At 30.7% G+C, this 19,229-nt stretch overlaps 1 protein-coding gene across 1 annotated transcript in view; it reads left to right on the forward strand.

Annotated features, from left to right (window-relative positions):
* LOC142329374 (pickpocket protein 28-like) overlaps positions 1-19,229 on the forward strand; it is a 102,787-nt gene that overhangs the window by 76,513 nt on the left and 7,045 nt on the right. Inside the window, exons 8-10 of the mRNA XM_075373913.1 lie at positions 1,677-1,736; positions 7,928-8,114; positions 18,207-18,298. Of these exons, the coding sequence (XP_075230028.1) occupies positions 1,677-1,736; positions 7,928-8,114; positions 18,207-18,298 (339 nt within the window). The remainder of the gene's footprint in view (positions 1-1,676; positions 1,737-7,927; positions 8,115-18,206; positions 18,299-19,229) is intronic.

The raw sequence follows: 19,229 nt of genomic DNA on the forward strand, positions 1-19,229 counted from the left end.
TACGAACCTGTATGTTTTCTATTAATACATCTAATATTCTGTACATTGAACCATATAGTATGGAGTGATGAAGATCATAATACAATGAAATATCTGGCATATTTATACCTTCTCACATTTGTAGATAACATGCTGCATTAAAAACAGTAAAAATCAATAGCACTTGTAAAGTGTAAAATACATAATAATGACTTACATTAACTAGCAGTTATGTAAAAGTCCATTGCTTTTATAAAAGACGTAACTTTAGAAAAGATTGGTTAGTTTAGAAATCATCAGAAAAAATACCAAGGTCAAGTAAAATCTAATTCTACTTATTTCTGTTCATACAGAATACACTGACAAGCATGGTCAACAAAAAGTATTCAGATTAATAGTATTGCTTGCCCGAAGTTTTAAAATTCCTCTCCTTTCTTCTCACTTATGAAAAAAATCTTAGCTGCTTTTTTAGAGAAGTTTGTATAAAAGTAAATTAAAACTTGTTGAAGGGAAAATTTTACTGATTATAAACAGAAAGCTGAATTTCAATTTCTATGAGAATATCTATAAAATATAGGCTCTAAAATGTAGGGTCTAGGACATAGAATGTAAGATGCCTCAGGGAAATGACCTCCATCTGTTAGGGTTGTTATTATTTATTTCCCTAAAATTTTCAACCCATTAATTTTTACCCTTTATAATAAATGCTGTTACTGTTTACTCAAACATGATGGTAGAATTAGAAAATTCTGCATTAGCTATTTATTTATTGAGTGGTTTATAATTATTTAACTTTAAAATTGATTATTTTTACCTAATGTTATTTCCTTTAATGCTGCTAAGCACTTGTGGGAAGACTTTTACTTCTTCATAAAGAATTTTTATAAAATGTCATGAAAAGCAGTAATTGAAAACAATTCATTTTAGGAAATTATCATATTGTGCTGGTGGGTGCATTTTGCTAAGCTGTTTGTTAAAATGTATAAAAATTTTGAAATTAATTCTGAGTTAGAAACATCACTCTAGATATACGTTATACATTTTATTCCATTAATGACAATTATAGTATTTCTGTTGTTTACAGTGAGAAATGTCAGGGAATATTGGTAGTTGATAACCCTTGAGATGATTGAACATCGAGGTTGCAAACAAATCTATCAATAAGAACTCTCCAGATTTATAACACTGTTATCCCTAAGGTATCTAAATCTTAAAATCAAAATAAAGGATCACAAACATATAAATAAATGTTAAAAAAAAAATAAAGATTATTTATTGGGTTATATTTTGTCTTTACATGTGGTGGAGGGCCAGCATCTCAGAGTTTTTTCTAGAAGTTCCTAGATTGAAACGTCCAGTCAGGCTTGATATCATATGATGAAAATTTTCTATACCATAGTCCAATTCTAAAGCTTGAAAGTTATTTGGTGATTAAATCAACAAAATATTGTATAGGACAGAAATTACATCTAAGGCATATTAATAACTATAACAGATAGGCAATTTTTTTTTGAAGTCTTCTACATAACACTAGGCTTGATACTGAGTAAACTGTTTTAATTGGACTCACGCTTTACATTGTGTGCTATGCTCTACATTGTGAGTGTATAGTGTATACATACATATTAATACTTAGTATACATATTAAAGTACATATTATAGAACTTATGTTTATATACATTTCATTCTATTTTCAGGTTCTAATGACACTCTTATTTGTGGGGCTGAGAAGAAATTTTGTGCTGGGACTGTTAATGGCAAGTGTCTTTTTTTACTTTTTGTACATTTGGTCTAGATTTGAGAATTTGTAATTAGCTAACAACTTTCGTTTCTACACACTACAGCATCATTCCTTCTTAAAAGAAGGAATCCACTTATTTTCAAATTTCTCTTCCTGTTCTGTTCACCTTTTTATTGGCTTTATTTATCTCTTTTGTGTGCCTAAACTATCTTGCTCTCAGCCCAAACTTTACCGAATCACTTGTACACCAGCAACATACTTCCTCAGATCTTAAATTTAATCTACTTGAATAATTATAAACCACTATATTATGAAGCAGATTGCTACATTTCAATGCTGCACTGATATCAGGCAAGTGACACAAGCTTTTTATATACTTCAATATGTGTACAAGTGTAGAGCAGATTAGTAAGATTTCAGTATACGTCTGTTGCTATTTTTATAGTGTGTAATATATTAGGTACTTTTCAGTCATGGAATCATATGTGTTATTTCTTCTTATTTAATTGGTTTGTTAAATTCAAATTGCTTCTTCACAACTATTACTCTTTATATTAAGAACATATTGTCCAGTTAGTTAGAATGTAATGTTTGAGAACTTAAACACTTAATATAATAATTTAAAAATATATAAATAATGTTTATAACATGTTACATAGACTTAATACAAACAGTCTAGCTAGATTATTCTGTACTGTATCTACAATTAAATAATAATACTAAAACAGTGAGCTAAATATTAAAATAAAACATTAATTATATTAATATTTGTACATTTATTTGAAGAATCCAGCACCTCTATGGTGCAATGAATTAGCTGCTCAATATTTTTTTTTTTTTTTTTTTTGTCTTCAGTCATTTGACTGGTTTGATGCAGCTCTCCAAGATTCCCTATCTAGTGCTAGTCGTTTCATTTCAGTATACCCTCTACATCCTACATCCCCAACAATTTGTTTTACATACTCCAAACGTGGCCTGCCTACACAATTTTTCCCTTCTACCTGTCCTTCCAATATTAAAGCGACTATTCCAGGATGCCTTAGTATGTGGCCTATAAGTCTGTTTCTTCTTTTAACTATATTTTTCCAAATGCTACTTTCTTCATCTATTTGCCGCAATACCTCTTCATTTGTCACTTTATCCACCCATCTGATTTTTAACATTCTCCTATAGCACCACATTTCAAAAGCTTCTAATCTTTTCTTCTCAGATACTCCGATTGTCCAAGTTTCACTTCCATATAAAGCGACACTCCAAACATACACTTTCAAAAATCTTTTCCTGACATTTAAATTCATTTTTGATGTAAACAAATTATATTTCTTACTGAAGGCTCGTTTAGCTTGTGCTATTCGGCATTTTATATCGCTCCTGCTTCGTCCATCTTTAGTAATTTTACTTCCCAAATAACAAAATTCTTCTACCTCCATAATCTTTTCTCCTCCTATTTTCACATTCAGTGGTCCATCTTTGTTATTTCTACTACATTTCATTACTTTTGTTTTGTTCTTGTTTATTTTCATGCGATAGTTTTTGCGTAGGACTTCATCTATGCCGTTCATTGTTTCTTCTAAATCCTTTTTACTCTCGGCTAGAATTACTATATCATCAGCAAATCGTAGCATCTTTATCTTTTCACCTTGTACTGTTACTCCGAATCTAAATTGTTCTTTAACATCATTAACTGCTAGTTCCATGTAAAGATTAAAAAGTAACGGCGATAGGGAACATCCTTGTCGGACTCCCTTTCTTATTAGGGCTTCTTTCTTATGTTCTTCAATTGTTATTGTTGCTGTTTGGTTCCTGTACATGTTAGCAATTGTTCTTCTATCTCTGTATTTGAACCCTAATTTTTTTAAAATGCTGAACATTTTATTCCAGTCTACGTTATCGAAAGCCTTTTCTAGGTCTATAAACGCCAAGTATGTTGGTTTGTTTTTCTTTAATCTTCCTTCTACTATTAATCTGAGGCCTAAAATTGCTTCCCTTGTCCCTATACTTTTCCTGAAACCAAATTGGTCTTCTCCTAACACTTCTTCCACTCTCCTCTCAATTCTTCTGTATAAAATTCTAGTTAAGATTTTTGATGCATGACTAGTTAAACTAATTGTTCTGTATTCTTCACATTTATCTGCCCCTGCTTTCTTTGGTATCATAACTATAACACTTTTTTTGAAGTCTGATGGAAATTCCCCATTTTCATAAATATTACACACCAGTTTGTATAATCTATCAATCGCTTCCTCACCTGCACTGCGCAGTAATTCTACAGGTATTCCGTCTATTCCAGGAGCCTTTCTGCTCAATATATCGAAGGGCAAAATTAGCACAGTACCATTGTTATGTAGTAGCTTTATTTAAATAATTCAAACTGGTTGTTATTTAAATACCCTTTCTGTATACCTTGTTCAGTAGCTGATATTAAATTCAAGTATAAAGAAAAGAATGATCTTTAATTCACTGAATGAAGATTTGCAATTATGAATGTTGATTTTGGGTCAGATTACTTTTTGAATCCTTACAATCTTATTTTATCATAATAGAATTATTATATAATAATATTTTTATTCAGAAAATGAAGTAATAAATATTGAAATTAGATAATAAAGAGAAAGTGTAAGTCATTGGAGAATAATCTGAATTGAGACACCTGCAAAACATAAGTAGGTACAATATCATCTTGCAAGTGCAAGTTAGATTGTAAACAAAGAGATCTGGTATATTTTCTACTTGTATGCATTTTACCACTGTTTTCATAACCTATAACAAACTAAAATTCTATAGTCATAATTCTCTCTTTCTTTTTATAACAGCAAGTGCTTATTTATGTAGATTTTTAGCATACCTACTATTTAGCTAAGAGGGATGCCTTATAGTTTTGAGATCACCAAAACTCTATCTTTCATAAAAGTGATCAATTTATAAAAAAAGGGAATAGTTTCAGTTGATTCAAAACAAAGTCCAAGATGTAATTGATGTTTTATTTAAGATTGTTGTATGAAAAATTGAAATAAAGAATGAGTTAAATAACAAAATCAAATTTTCAATATAACTGCATCTAAAGTAAGATAAATTTAAATTCATGTTTCTGAAAGCTGACAAATTTTTGATGAAATCTAACAATGGCTGCATATGTATTGTAAATTTAAAACTAAATTCTCCACAGAAGTGATGAAAATGAAAATTATTGAACTTTAATTTTTTGAAAAGGGTTATTTCACAACTTATTTATCTTTATAATAGACTTTTGCTAAGGTCTAGGACCAAATGAAAAACAAACAGGTATGGTCAAATTTCCTTTAATGTGTCAAAAAAAAGGAAATATGAAATGCTAAAAATTATGAAAAAAAAATTTAATGTCGTTTAACGTTACTAATAAAAAGAAAAAAAAAATTATCTTTTAACATCAAAAAATGCAGTATTTTTATTACTAATAGCTTGATTACAACAACTAGTATGTTAATAAATTTTTTCATATCTCCAAAAAAGCATTCAAAATATTCAATGAACAAAATTCATTTATCATGAAGCGTAATATTAATAAGAAATTAATTGTTGTAGACAGAATTCATTTTTACAATCACATAAAAGTTACAAAAAAATTTAAGCACAATTCAATAGAGCTAAAAATAACCTAATTAAAATCGCTATAAACTAATAATGTTCAGTCAAAAATACTGGAAAAAAACAAACACAATAATAAATTGTATTAGAGACATTGCATAATACTAAAACTAAATTATATGCTATAATTATATTAATATAGTATAATACTATAATATAGTAGAGTATAATACTATACTATATTATAATACTAAAACTATATTATTGAAATGACAAAATTATTACTATAAATTGAAGTTAAGATTAATTGCTTATTGTTGTTGAATACTAAGCAGTTCTTTATAAACATTTTATTTTCATCCTTTAAAAACAGTATCATCTCATTCAAATTCGTCTTTTCTTAGTAATACAACTTTGTTACCTCTTTTTATTCTTTAAGTTAAATTCACTAATCTCTTTTTCATTATTAGGCTCTCAGATCTTCTCTTCATTATAAAGCTGTATAGATTAAAAAGATTTATTTGAACATTTTATGAAATTTCCTTTACTATTCAAAACTATAAATGAATAGATGCTTGTTTATACATTTAACATTACTGTGCCATCTTTTTACTTCATGGACCAAAATCAATCTTATCAAGTATTTTGTTTCACATTACCTACGAATTTGTAAAAATCAGTGAAGAGGACCAATTTTTTATACTATCCAATATTGTTGGACAACAATTTTTGCATTTGCAGACTATCTGAAACAGAAAATTTATCGTTTAATAACTTAAAACTCTGAAATTTTAAGCTATTTAAACAACAACTTTTCTATCTTTTGATAAAATATAAATTCAAGGAGAATCTAAATTAATTTTTTTTTTACCCATACAAGTACTAATAAAATTACAAAGAAAACTTAAACTTTTATTATTACTTATATTCAAAATACATTTTTTATTTGGTGGCTTCTACAACTCACTCTTTGGAGATTATGGTTTCTTCAGAATTTCTCATTCATTTACAATGTTTATCTATCATTCTTTCTTCCTTTTAGATTTTATAGAATTATTAGGTACAGTAGTTTCATACATGTTAATAAAAATATCTAATAAAAACTTCAGAAAAAAGGTAAAATTTAGATACAAAGCAGAGCACTTGACTGATAAAACTCATGATGCTATTTAACTACAAATTTGGTCTGCCCAGGACCAAATACTATGGAATCATCCATACTGAACTTATTACAATTATGGTGGCTTTAGTAACTAAATGGTGAACAGGTTTTCCACTGCCATTTTAAATGTTGTACAGGTTGCTAAGTAGTCTATATTTAAGCAGAAATATGGAAGTATTTGAAAAAAAAATGGTGCTAAGCCATTTTTTATTTCAACTCTAGATATCTAAGACTTAATATTAGTCAGTAACTATTGCCGTAAAATTTCTGAATTGGCAACTAATAACAAGAAATGTTTTAAATTGAAAAAAAGGTTATTTTCGATTAGTTTATAAAAACTTTCAATAAATGCAAGAAACACATTAAAATAAGGAAATTTTTATTCATATTTGTATATCATAATAAACACATAAATCTCATCAGGAATGAGTAGATGTAATACTCTACACCATTACTTCCCATTAGTACGAGAAAGGACTGTTCTTGCATTTATTAGAAAGGATCAGGAAAACCATGGAAAATCAGTTTTTTGTTTCTAATCCTTGATCAAAAAGAGAGAAAAGAATTGAAAATAAGAAGATTTAGTTTTATTGATGACTTTTAGTGTTTTAATGGATACAAATGATGCACAAACTTTTTCATCATTTGAACATTTTTTGAACTTTGAGAAAATTTTAAAGAAAATATTTTTAAATAGTTCCTTGAAATTCTCTTCTCAGATGAGAATTAGTTTTTTTATTCAGGAAAAAGGACTGCATCTTTGTTCAAGTTATAGTGCATTTAGGTAATAATTATTTAGGTTGCATTACAGTATTATGTTAGGTAGTGTGAATGAACGCAGCACTTTATTAGTTCTTCAAAGATCAAAAAATATGTAATAAGTGACATCAGATCAGGTAAGATAATTAAGTGAATTCTTTACAATTTCTAATTCTGTAATATTTTTAATATTTCTGGCATGTAGAAAATTAGAGGAGCTGTAAACAATGACAACAGCCAAATTCACTATTTATAAATTAGTTCCTTAACCTATTGACACCAAAAAAGGTTAACTGAAATTTAAAAAGAAATGTATGAAGTTTCTCTGCATGAGTAGGTATTTATTTATTGGTGGCTAATAATGACCATGGCTGTTGAAGAAATTTAAAACAATTGAAAAGGAAGAAAAATAATTCAAGATTTTAAAAAGGAATTAAAAGGTAATTTTTTAGGTCCAAAGGACAATAAAATGCCAAATTTATTTATGTATTGATTTTTTCTGTTTTTCATCTGAAAAGATAATAATAAACTAGTCTTTAGAGATGATTTAATTCTGTATATATTGACTTATTAAATTTGAATAAATATTATTTTTTTTTTACCCATAAAGAAAGAAAATTATGTTCTACACTTACAGATCTCATGATAATTTTGTAAAATATTGTGTTATTGTGCAATTTATATAATTTCTATCATCTTTGTTTATATTTTCTCATAAACAGAAAAAATGGTGGAAAATGAAATAAAGTCATCTCTTGAAGGCAAGAATAAAAAGGTATCTTCAACCTGCAACTGTTTAACTTCATGCACATCTGTACAATATGAGGCAGAAACTTCCCAAGCTGATTTCAAATGGGATAGGCTGTTTATTGCATATAAAACAAATATGTCAGACCCAGAACTGCAAGGGTAAATATACAAAGTATATAACTGAAATAGATGTAATTTTCTAATAAATAATATTACAGTATTACTAACAGATGTGTCTGACAGCTCTTTTTACAAGTTCTTACTTTTTACAAAAATAGAAGTGAAATGATTTTTAATAACAATCGTAAAATTAACTTTTTTTTGTGTGTTTTGAGGTGCACAACAAAGATTTGTTAATAGCGCCCGAACACAATGCTTTTAAAACAAACAAACTAGTTCAACATCATCAATGGTAAGTATAATGGAGATATAAACTAAATAAAGTAATAAAAAAATAAAATTAATGATCAAAATGCACAATAACACAAGAAAAATAATAAAAACTGAAATTTATTATGAAACACTAAAAAAATTTTTTAAATATTACATTAATTATTAAATATTCTAATACAGAAGCTTGACTTTAAGAAACGAGACATTTGGTAACATTGCCTTATTGTTTCCTAAAATATTTTGGATGTTAGCCCCTAATTTAAATTTCCAATGCGATGCTGCATGACAGACACAGTCCACAAGGATTTTTTCTTTTTTCGCTCCCTTTTTTTTCTAGGCGTTTTAATGAAGCATCATTAACAGCACCCAGACACAATATTAAAACACTAAACAATAAGCAAATTACATGAAAACATAAAAACTTAGATAACAATAATATAAAACAATTAAAACACACAATATCCCAACAAAAAACATTTCTCATACAATACTGCATTGATGTAAATTGCATATGCTGTACGGTAAAGCCAAAATAAAACCAATATTTAAGTACAGATGTAAGGTCTTAAGAAGTAGTAAGACATTCAATAACATTGTCGTTTTGTTCCCTAAAATATTTTGAATGTTATTCCCTAGTTTAAATCTCCAATGCAATGCTGCATAACAGGCAAGGTTCACAAGGGTGTGGTGTACCAAGTTGGCAATCATTTCCAATACAAACAGGTGCATCAGTCTGGGTCATGAGATGTCTATGAGTGAGTGTACTGTGCCCCAACTGCAAACAGCAAATAATAACCTCCTCGACAGTTATCCCTGCATAAAGAGCTCCACAGTTATACAGTGTTCTTAACTGAACAAAGTTTATTGTTGACTGGTAGCATTCCATTCACTTTGCCACTCATGACAAACCACCATTTTAAGAAAACAGACAAGATCGTAAGAAACAACATGATTAGTAAAAATAGGAGGCAAATAAGCCTCTTTTGCCGCACTATTAGTGCACTCATTGCCTGAAATTATATTATGGCTAAGGATCCAGCAAAAGCTCACATTTGTGTTACGCTGAGTCATTTCAGAAATAGTAGACTATCTCACGGACAAGAAAGTGTCTGGAGCATATGGCAGTAATCGCTTACAAGGTACTTGTGGAGTCTAAACAGATAAGTACCTTTTGATATGTTAGGCTAATTATATTGAAGGCCTCAGTAATGGCATACAGCTCTGTGACAAAAACATTGACAATACTGGGAAGACCAAACGTATAAGTTCTTTTGCCAACCACAAAAGCACAACCAACAATTATTGTGTTTTGAGCCATCTATATAAACTGTAGAATCAGGGTTTAGAATATTATAAAGTTTTTTTTGCAAGATAACTAGTAGATTCGTGTCCTTTTTATGATATCAACAAAGACTAAGGCAATTATTTATGAGAGAAGGCCACCAAGATAAGTTTTATGTGTTTCTGTTACATTGAGTAACAGTAAGAACTGGAGGTCGTGTGTATTTAATGATAAGAAAAGGCGCTGAGATCTGATGCCTAGCGACTCTTTCTGTTATTGATTAAGATGTGGGTTAAAGAACACCGCATCGAAGGTTGTATGATTTGGTTGTGCTTTAATGCCAGCTACATAAGAGTAGACCATTTGATTTTGTCTATACCGAAGAGATAGCTCACCGTTGTCCACTACTAGACTTACCACAAAGCTTGAATGTAATGTACCTGTAGCAAGATGGATAAATGAATGCTGGACTTCTTCAAGCATCCTAAGAGCAGTGGCCAGCGCGGATGAATAAGCCACGCAGCCGTAGTCCAAGTGGGAACAGATCAAGCTCAGTAGAAGCACAAATGCATACTCGATCAGCTCCCCAATGAGTATTAGATAAAACTCTCTCAGTAGGTCTAGCATTTTAAAATATTTACCTTCAGCTCCTTTAAATATATTACCCACATCATTGTGATCAAGCCACACTCCTTAAAATCTAACTCTCATGTATAGTTCAACTGGTTCACCATTTAAAAACACTTATTATAAAAACCTGTCCCCCTCAACAGGGAAAAGCAAATGCGTTTTGTTTTCTCCTGGGAATACGTGAACCCAGTTGTATTAGCAAGATTCTAAACAGGTTATTGTGTTTTGGAGCAGCCTCTTAGCAGTAGCTGATAAATTGCCTGGAAACATAATTATAACTTGTGATATTTGCTTAAAGAGAACAGCTGGTTTAAAAAGTGTAGAGAATGTTTTACCTCTCCTATTCAAAATGAGTTGATTCAAGTCTGATCATGCAACTTGTGCATTACGTCTGAAAATAAGAATTATTCAGTAGGTACCCATTTAATTTATCGTTCTTTGTTTTTTGTCTTTTTTTTATAATATTCTTCTACCCACTTCATTTTGTTCATGCCGTTAGAAAAATTGAACATTTTAGTAAAAAAGACAGTTTAAATATAAAAAAAGCATTTATTACTAAAGGAATTGTAAAATCTAACTTTACACAGAAATTTGTGTGAAACGTCTAAATATAATTTGTTTGATAATTTTCAAAATCATAAACGTATTTTTGATAAAGTTATTCATAATGCCAAAATATTATATGGTAATTGAATACCTAATTCAAACTATAAATCTAAAATTATGCAAGCATATATGAAAAATAAAATTGGATATGAGAATAAATCAGTTCAGATAACTTCACCAAAAATACGAAAAAACCCAATTTCCATTATCTCACCTATTCTCATTGCAGGGAAATTTAATAAATATTTCTCTGGTTTTGGTTGTTTCAAACAAGAATAATGAACATTTGAATAATAGTTTTATTGACAAATCAGTATTTTTCTCTTACGTTAATACCCAGTAAGTTAAAACTAGTATTTTAAATATAAAGTAAAGATTCAGTAAGTATTGATGAAGTTGCTGTCAGTAATTTAAAAGAAATCATAGATGGCATTATTATCCTCCTTTGTTTGACACATTTTTAAAGAAAAGAATGTCTTCTTGTTTTTGTTTTAGTTACTAATGCAGACAATTTCTTTATACAGCAAAAGGTGCAAGAGGTTGTCAATAAAAACTGAAAAGTTGCATATACATTTGATTGAACCTTTGTAGTATTTCCTGTTAATTTGTAGTATAAGATTTAGTCTCTGAATTATTTGAACAGATTTGCATTATTTTCTTATTATGTACATCTGTCTGGCGAGTAATTAATGGAAATTGTAAAATTATTAAGGTTGAATTTGTTAATTTGAATCTGTATATTGTTGTATTATGTGTTATTCTTAGATTGCGTATATCATTAATTATTATTTAGTTACTGTTTTTATTTTCCTTGTAGTTTTTTTGTAAATGTATTCTTATTTTATTTTCTTGTATATCAAACAAAATCAGTGATTTACAGGTTATAAAAATAAAAGATTTGAATGTTGCTGAATTTAACTGAACTTTTTTTGGAGTTCAGGGTTAAGGTGTTAAATGCAAATTTCAATGTACAAGTTTAATAACCTTTTTGTTAGATGTTAAGGACACCTCTTCTTCATAAGATCTTAAAATATAATTGTAAAAGTTTGGATAAATATCTGACAAACTTACCAGAAATTTCATATCTTGTTCAAGAATGAAGCCACTGTTTCTTGGGTAACTGATCCAAATTTTTGAGAAATTCATTCCACCAAAATCATTTCAGAACCATCATTTTTATAAGCTTATAATGAATTAAGGTCAACAGAAGTTTACAGGTAGTGAAATAAACATAGAAAATACCTGTTTAGGTTTAGCCAAAATTTTCTAAGATTCACAATGTAAATTCGTATAAGTTGTCTTTATGTCCATTACCTCTTCACCTTGATAGATTCTTTGTAGGGCTGAGGTTAGCTCAGTCCTACAAAGAAACTATTTAAATATAATATAGTTTCTGGTCTTTATGTAAACAAGATTACATAGAAATTTTATGAAATAATTTTTTTTTGCCATTTTCAATACTCTTTTTGTAACTGCAAATTTACTTTTTCAGCAGTCATATCCAAAATGTCCTTTCTACATCATCTTGCTCTCTTGCCTTCTCTCTTTCACTCTTCCCCTCTCTCATTTTTTAAGTCCCAGAAGGTTGATGTAACAGGTGTCTGGGCTAATGGTGTTCAGAAGCAACAGCTTATATTAAGAGAAACAGTTATATAATTTAATAAATTTTCTTAATAAACACAGCAACTCACAAATTTTTAATGTAGGTTAATCAAGTTCACTGTGTGCACCTTTTGTAGCTCGGGAGACATTTAGATGATAATCTAACTCTTGCCAGTTGTTTAGGAGAATCGTGGCATTATTAGGCCAACAGCTTAAAAAATTCTCGGTTTTAAATCATTCAGATCTCAAACTTTCCTTTAGTAAATACAACTTTTAATAAATCCCCAAGCAAAAAAGTCCAAAGGAGTGATATCTGAATATGTAGGTGGTGATATAGTTAGACTTCCTTGTCTGATCCAACACCAGGGAAAGTTTTGTTCAAGAACATGGTAACATCTTGATGAAAGTGTGGTGGAACACCATTTTGTTGGAAACTGAACCCTGCCTAATTTGAGGAACAGCAAAGATCTCAAGCATTTTGAGGTGCAAGTGCCATGTGTACATGTGTCACCATGAGTTCCATGAATAAAAACAGACAGATGATGCCATTTTTGTGCAGTCCTAACCAGATATTGACTTTCGTTGTGTCTCTTTCATTTTAAATTAATGTGTGGGTTTTTATGGTGGTTTTCAGTATCCCAAAATTGACAATTGTATTTGTTAACTTTCCCATACATATAAAAGGTTGAATTATTACTAAATAACAACAAATCAAGATACTTAGGATTGTTTTTGACATGGTGGCTGTGCAGCAAACTATTATCGTAGGTGGTGATGATTTGATTTAATGTGATGAAGAAGTATTGCAACTTGTATGCTCAAAAATGGAGCCACTTATGAACAATGTCGTGAGTAGTGGAACAAGGAATTTGCAGTTTGTAACTAGCCTCCTTAATTGATTCTCCAGGAGTGGCAGTGAAAGCATCCACAGTCTTGTCACTAACTGAAACTTTTGGATGATTTTCAGTTTGTGAAACCAAGCTTCCAGTCTCTCTTAAAATCAAATCCCACTGACAAATAGACATGGATGTAGGAGGATCGATATTCCATTCAGTGCGTATACACCACTGAACATGTGTAATTGATTGAAACTTTGCTAACAAAAGCACACACTGAATCTTCTGTTGTGGGGTCCACATCTTGACTAACTACAATTGCATTGCAAGTTGGATTGCCTGTGCATCTGTAGTCTGCTGACCGTGAGAGTATACAAGAAAAAGAAATCGTGAAGAAATTTCTGTATATTGAGCGTACATTTAAGAGATTCCGACGATTGGTTTTCTAAATATAGGCTATTATTTTTGGATACCTTATGATCGGACAGGGTGTCTGGTCATATGTATATAAATATATGTATACACTCATAAATACGTCTTTCCTCTTGATATTTGATGTTGAGCACGTTTAGACATTTTTTTTCGCAGATTTTCTCACACTTTCAATCCAGAAGTTATTTGGCATCAGTTCTTCATCTAACTCTTGTTTAAGAAGCATATATTTGATTTTTCAAAAATTCTTTCTGTAATTTATTGTACTTGGTTCTTTGGTTTATTATGAACATTGTGATTTAATTTTGTGTTATTGACAGTTTTGTATGTAGTCAATCTCTGTTATCTGGTTAAAAATATTAGAAAAATATTCTAAATTTTTGTTATTTTCCCACTATTCACTGAAGTGTTTCTCTAACAAGTTCTTTACATCTTTCACTTTTGTGTGGGAAGAGGTACACATTTTGGAATTAAAGCCGGAGTCAAGTTTTTTACAGTCTGAGACTTCTGTAGTATTGACTTAGGAAAACCAGCTTCACTGAAATATCTACCTTCTCCTTGAACTTGAACAGAATAACCTTTCCTTACTTGTAAAAATCTGACACTAGATAGGAACTTTTATAGCTTTGCCAACAAACAACTTCGTTAGGGACAATTGGCTCATCACCAACATTTATAACAGTACTGTGGTGTTTGAAGATGTCTATATAATCAAGTCAATTAACAATGATTGTTTTTTTTTGTAACTTTTTCAATATTGCCAAACACTCTATCTGGCAGAATGAAAGGGTGACCAGAAATTGGAAAAATAAGTTCAACTCTAATAATGTGCGATGGAGCCACATTAGCTTATTTTTTCTTCATCATCTTCAAAATTTATCTTATTTTGTAAAGACAGGCATTCAGAGCACGCAGTTGCCAAAGGTAATTCAAAACCCAAATTGAAATTGTGATAAAAGATGTTATCAAAGAAACTCTGTTTTACCTTTAATTCTACCCCAACTTTTTCATTGTACATATCTCTTAATTTAACAACATTAAATTCACTGGGATGATATTTTTGTGAATTGTATCTCTGCTAATGACTATCTTTTGTATTTAAAGACAACAAGAAATTTTCGTACACTAGTTTTTTTATGTTCAAAAGCATGCGATTTAGGATCACCACCTCATTTTTCTCTTGGAGACTGCCTAGTGTAAAAATTATTATGTGCAATATGTTGCACTCTGTCTTTTGAAATTTGTAATGCATTTAAAAATGTTTTCTTGACACATTGGTAATTTGAATGCTTTACAACTGGCTACCTTAACATTATATTTAATGACAATTTTCTTTTTACTGCTATTCTGGCAGTAGCTTGAACAAATTGGGGGTTTTTAACATCGATATACTTAAAAATAAAATGATCCTGAAGAACTTTATTTTATTTTCATAAATGTTTTTGTGAAACTGTTGACAGTCTAACATGGACAGCTTGGTGAACTTAAATGATGGACTGAGTGTTCAGAAGCATGTTGATTTTTAGTGAAATGAATGCTTCTGATTGACTAAGAGGGCAAGACAAGTATTGGGGTAGAAGCTACAACAAATAAGACGAGTTTTGGAACATATGACATAATTCAACATCTTTTTTTGCTATTTATAACAAGTTTTGGAACAAACTGATATTATATTCAGAAAGAGCATCCAAAATACTATAAGAATACCATGCTATCTAAATTCCGTTTTCAGATTTATAAGATGAGTTCTGAAATGTCACTCTCATTTGAAAATATGACAAAATTTGATTTGTAATTTCACAACACTTAACACTAGTTTAGTTGTTTATTTATAACAAACACAGCTTTCAAATATAAACACTGTTATACATAAAATAAAAAAAATAATTATAAAAAGTCATTAAAAAATTTTAAAATATATTTTTAATATTACCTCCTGAAATATTAGTGTACAACAAATAGAAAAGTAACAGGAACAATTTATAGAACAAATAAAAACAAACATGAATTCTTAAAAATATATTATTTTGTTAATCAATTTTTTATTAGAATTAAATTATGCAATTGAAGAGTGGTTAAAAATTGTATGTAGTTTTAAGTATGTGATTTTTATTTTTATTGTCAAATGCTTACTACTCAATACTACTTTAAAATGTAGGACAACCAAACTCATCTTAGTAAGTCAATTAATTCATTTAGAAATAAATTAATTTTAATCATTATAGATATATTTTTTTAAGAAAAAAGTATTCTACGAGGGTAGATCCAGAAATAAGGTTCCCATCAATTTTACAAAAAGACAACATTATTTATTCTCATAGAAATTTACATCGTTGGAAAGAAGAAATTTTTCTCTATTTTTCTACATAATCGCCATCCTTTTCTACGCATTTTTGTAGACGGTGCTCCAATTTCTGTATCCCAATGTCGTATAACTCCGCCGCCAACCCGTTGAAGAAGCGTTTCACCTCTTCTTTGACTTCATCGTCGCCCCGGAAGCGTTGGCCACTTAAGTGTTCCTTTAACTTGGGGAACAAGTGATAATCACTAGGCGCGAGGTCCGGACTGTAAGGTGGGTGGGGCATGACAGTCCCCCCAAAGTGTGTCAAAAGTTCCTGGATTTGACGGGAGACGTGAGGTCGGGCGTTGTGGTGAAGCAGTGTTACACCGGCTGTCAGTCGTCCTCGCCGGCAGTTCTGGATAGCTCGCCTGAGTTTTCTTAGTATTGCACAATAACTGTCCGAGTTGATTGTTGTCTCAGGTTCCATGAAATCGATCAGCAATATCCCCTTACGATCCCAAAAAAACTGCGACTGGTGACCCTGAGTGACGCCACTGTTTGAATTTTTGTTTGTTTCGGAAGTGAAATAAAACACCCACGTTTCGTCACCCGTAACAATGGAGTCCAACAATCCTTCCTTATCTTCTTGACACTTTTGAAGAAACTGGCGAGCACAGTCAAGGCGTTTCTCCTTGTGTTCTGATGTCAATAGCCGCGGTACACATCGAGCACAACAGTTGTGATACCCTAATTTTCAATCAAAGCTCTTTCCACTGTACCGTAAGAACTCCCAGGAAACCGAGCAACAACTTGACGGATGGTTATCCTCTTGTTTTGAAGCACTTCGCGTTGGACCATCTCGATAACCGCCTCCGAAACTGACGGTCTTCCACCCCGTTCTTCATCGTGGACTTCCTTCCGACCGGCACTAAACTCCCTGCATCAATTTCGGACGTGTTGAACGGACATACACTTGTTGCCAAACACCTCTGTCAACTGACGATGAATATCCACGGGTAGAGTCCCTTAGGCGTGAAAAAAGCGAATTACGGAACGAATCTCGCGGGATTCGACAATTCGACAAATTCGCGGGAACGAATTGGCGGGATCAACAAGTGAAACCTCCATCTAGGACGGCTGCTGAGCCAACACCGAGCGGCGCAGCGAAGCGCAGCCAGGGTAATCGGGAGTGGAGGTACAGCCGCGCACAGCGGTGTTGTCGGATTTCGCCTCGCACCTTCCCGTGCGGCTGGAGCTCTTTGGGAACCTTATTTCTGGATCGATCCTCGTATAAAGCTTAAATGATAAACTAAATACTAATTCATGAATGAACATTTATCAAAAATATTTAAAAAAAAAATATTTAAAAATATTTTATAAAAATATATTTTTTTAAAATATTTTAAAATATTTGATGGTTTCTTGAATAACATGGAATGGATAAGAATCTTTCCTGTCCACCAGTATACAATAACAAAATCTATTATGTCCATGGTGAAGCTATAGAATTCTTACATTATTTGGCTGACATTGATTCTGCTGAACTTCTTTCATGAATCTATTTATTATTGCCCAGATTTTATTTATAAATGTAATTCAAATTTACTTGATCATAAGTGATTTAATGTTCACAATGAATTTCTTTTGTTATTATTCTTTGGATGTTATTAAACATATAAAAACAGTATTATGATGAAAAACTGGACTGATGTTCAGAACAGAATTCTGCTGGTGGAATAAAGAACAAATTTATGAATTATGGATGAATTACGTATACATATAATACAGACTGTAAAGAGTTTTGAGATTCTGTGTGGTCAAACCATTGTCAATGGATCTCAGCAATACTATGCCCTTTCAGTCAGAAAAAATAAATCTTGCCATGGAATTCACAAGTGGTGGGATAATAATGGTAATTTCCATGTTTTACTGACCATTGCTTCTATAGCACTGATTAACAGAAGAGACTACAATTGGGCCTATAATGAGATTATGGACTGCTAGTAGCTAATGGGCATACACCAGGTGTTATGGCAACTGATCAGTTTTCACAAGTGATTGGACATTTATTCACCTTTATAATTTATTATTTTACACCAAATAAAGGTATAATATTAAGTGTTTCTAATTTGGAAAATATTAAGAATTAATAATGTTTATGATAGGAAAGCTAACTTTTTTCATTGCAGTGTGAATTTGGCCAGGATTAGTGTTTATTACAAGGACAGCCAGTTCATAACTAGTCATCGCAATGAACTATATGGTTATGCAGATTTTCTTGGTAAGTATTTATATTTCATTATAAAGTTGTAAGTATTTTTTCTGATGTATTCTGTACTCATGCAATAATTGTAAAAAAATATTTATATTTTTACACCTAATTATGACTAAAACTGGACTGAAGTTCAGAAAAGAGTTCTATAAGTGGAATAAAGTATAAATTGAACATTTTTTATAAATTTAAAATTTATTGATAAATTTTAAACATTTCTAGAATTTTAAAACAAAAATATTGAAAATTGTTAATGGCAAGCTTAAGGAGACAGAGGGGGAAAAACCTAATCTGGAAAAGATGCGCAAGGCTACATGGAATCTGAGTAGTTGACTGAAAGGTTTGATAATGGAAGTAGAAAATTTATTAACAGAAGATAACAAAACTGTGAGAAGAACAAAAAAATTGACTCATCACAATATTAGAAGAGGTAGCACTAATGTGGTGACAGAATTCTATGGACATAGCAGGAAGGGTGAGGGATATTTTTATCACCTTCTTCAGTACCTGAACATATTCAAACCTACAGACATCCCACCTCAGCCAGTCCTAGCCTCGAGACAAGGGACTGATCATGTTACAATAGGACTTGAACCTGTCAGTATTAAATAACCTTAATATTTAAATAACCATAAACAATCTTTTTTAAATAATTTTAATTTATACATTTTTGTAATTATTAATTTATACAAGCCAAAATAAACTTGAGTTGGAAGTTTTCCAATTTTTCATTAAAATACAGATCAGTAACTTGTCATCTGTTATAAGATGATTATCCTTCTATTAAAATAGGTGCCTTATATAATGATTCACTGTCAACATTATATGCAGTGATTTTACACTGTAAACAAAAAGGTTATGTAGGATTATTTATATTGCATCAAAAATATTTCTTTCCTTTTAGGAATGTTTTGGAATATTTTAATCATATAAGTTGGTG

This window comes from Lycorma delicatula, chromosome 1 (assembly GCF_047948215.1).
Source record: "Lycorma delicatula isolate Av1 chromosome 1, ASM4794821v1, whole genome shotgun sequence".
Lineage (NCBI taxonomy): Eukaryota > Metazoa > Arthropoda > Insecta > Hemiptera > Fulgoridae > Lycorma > Lycorma delicatula.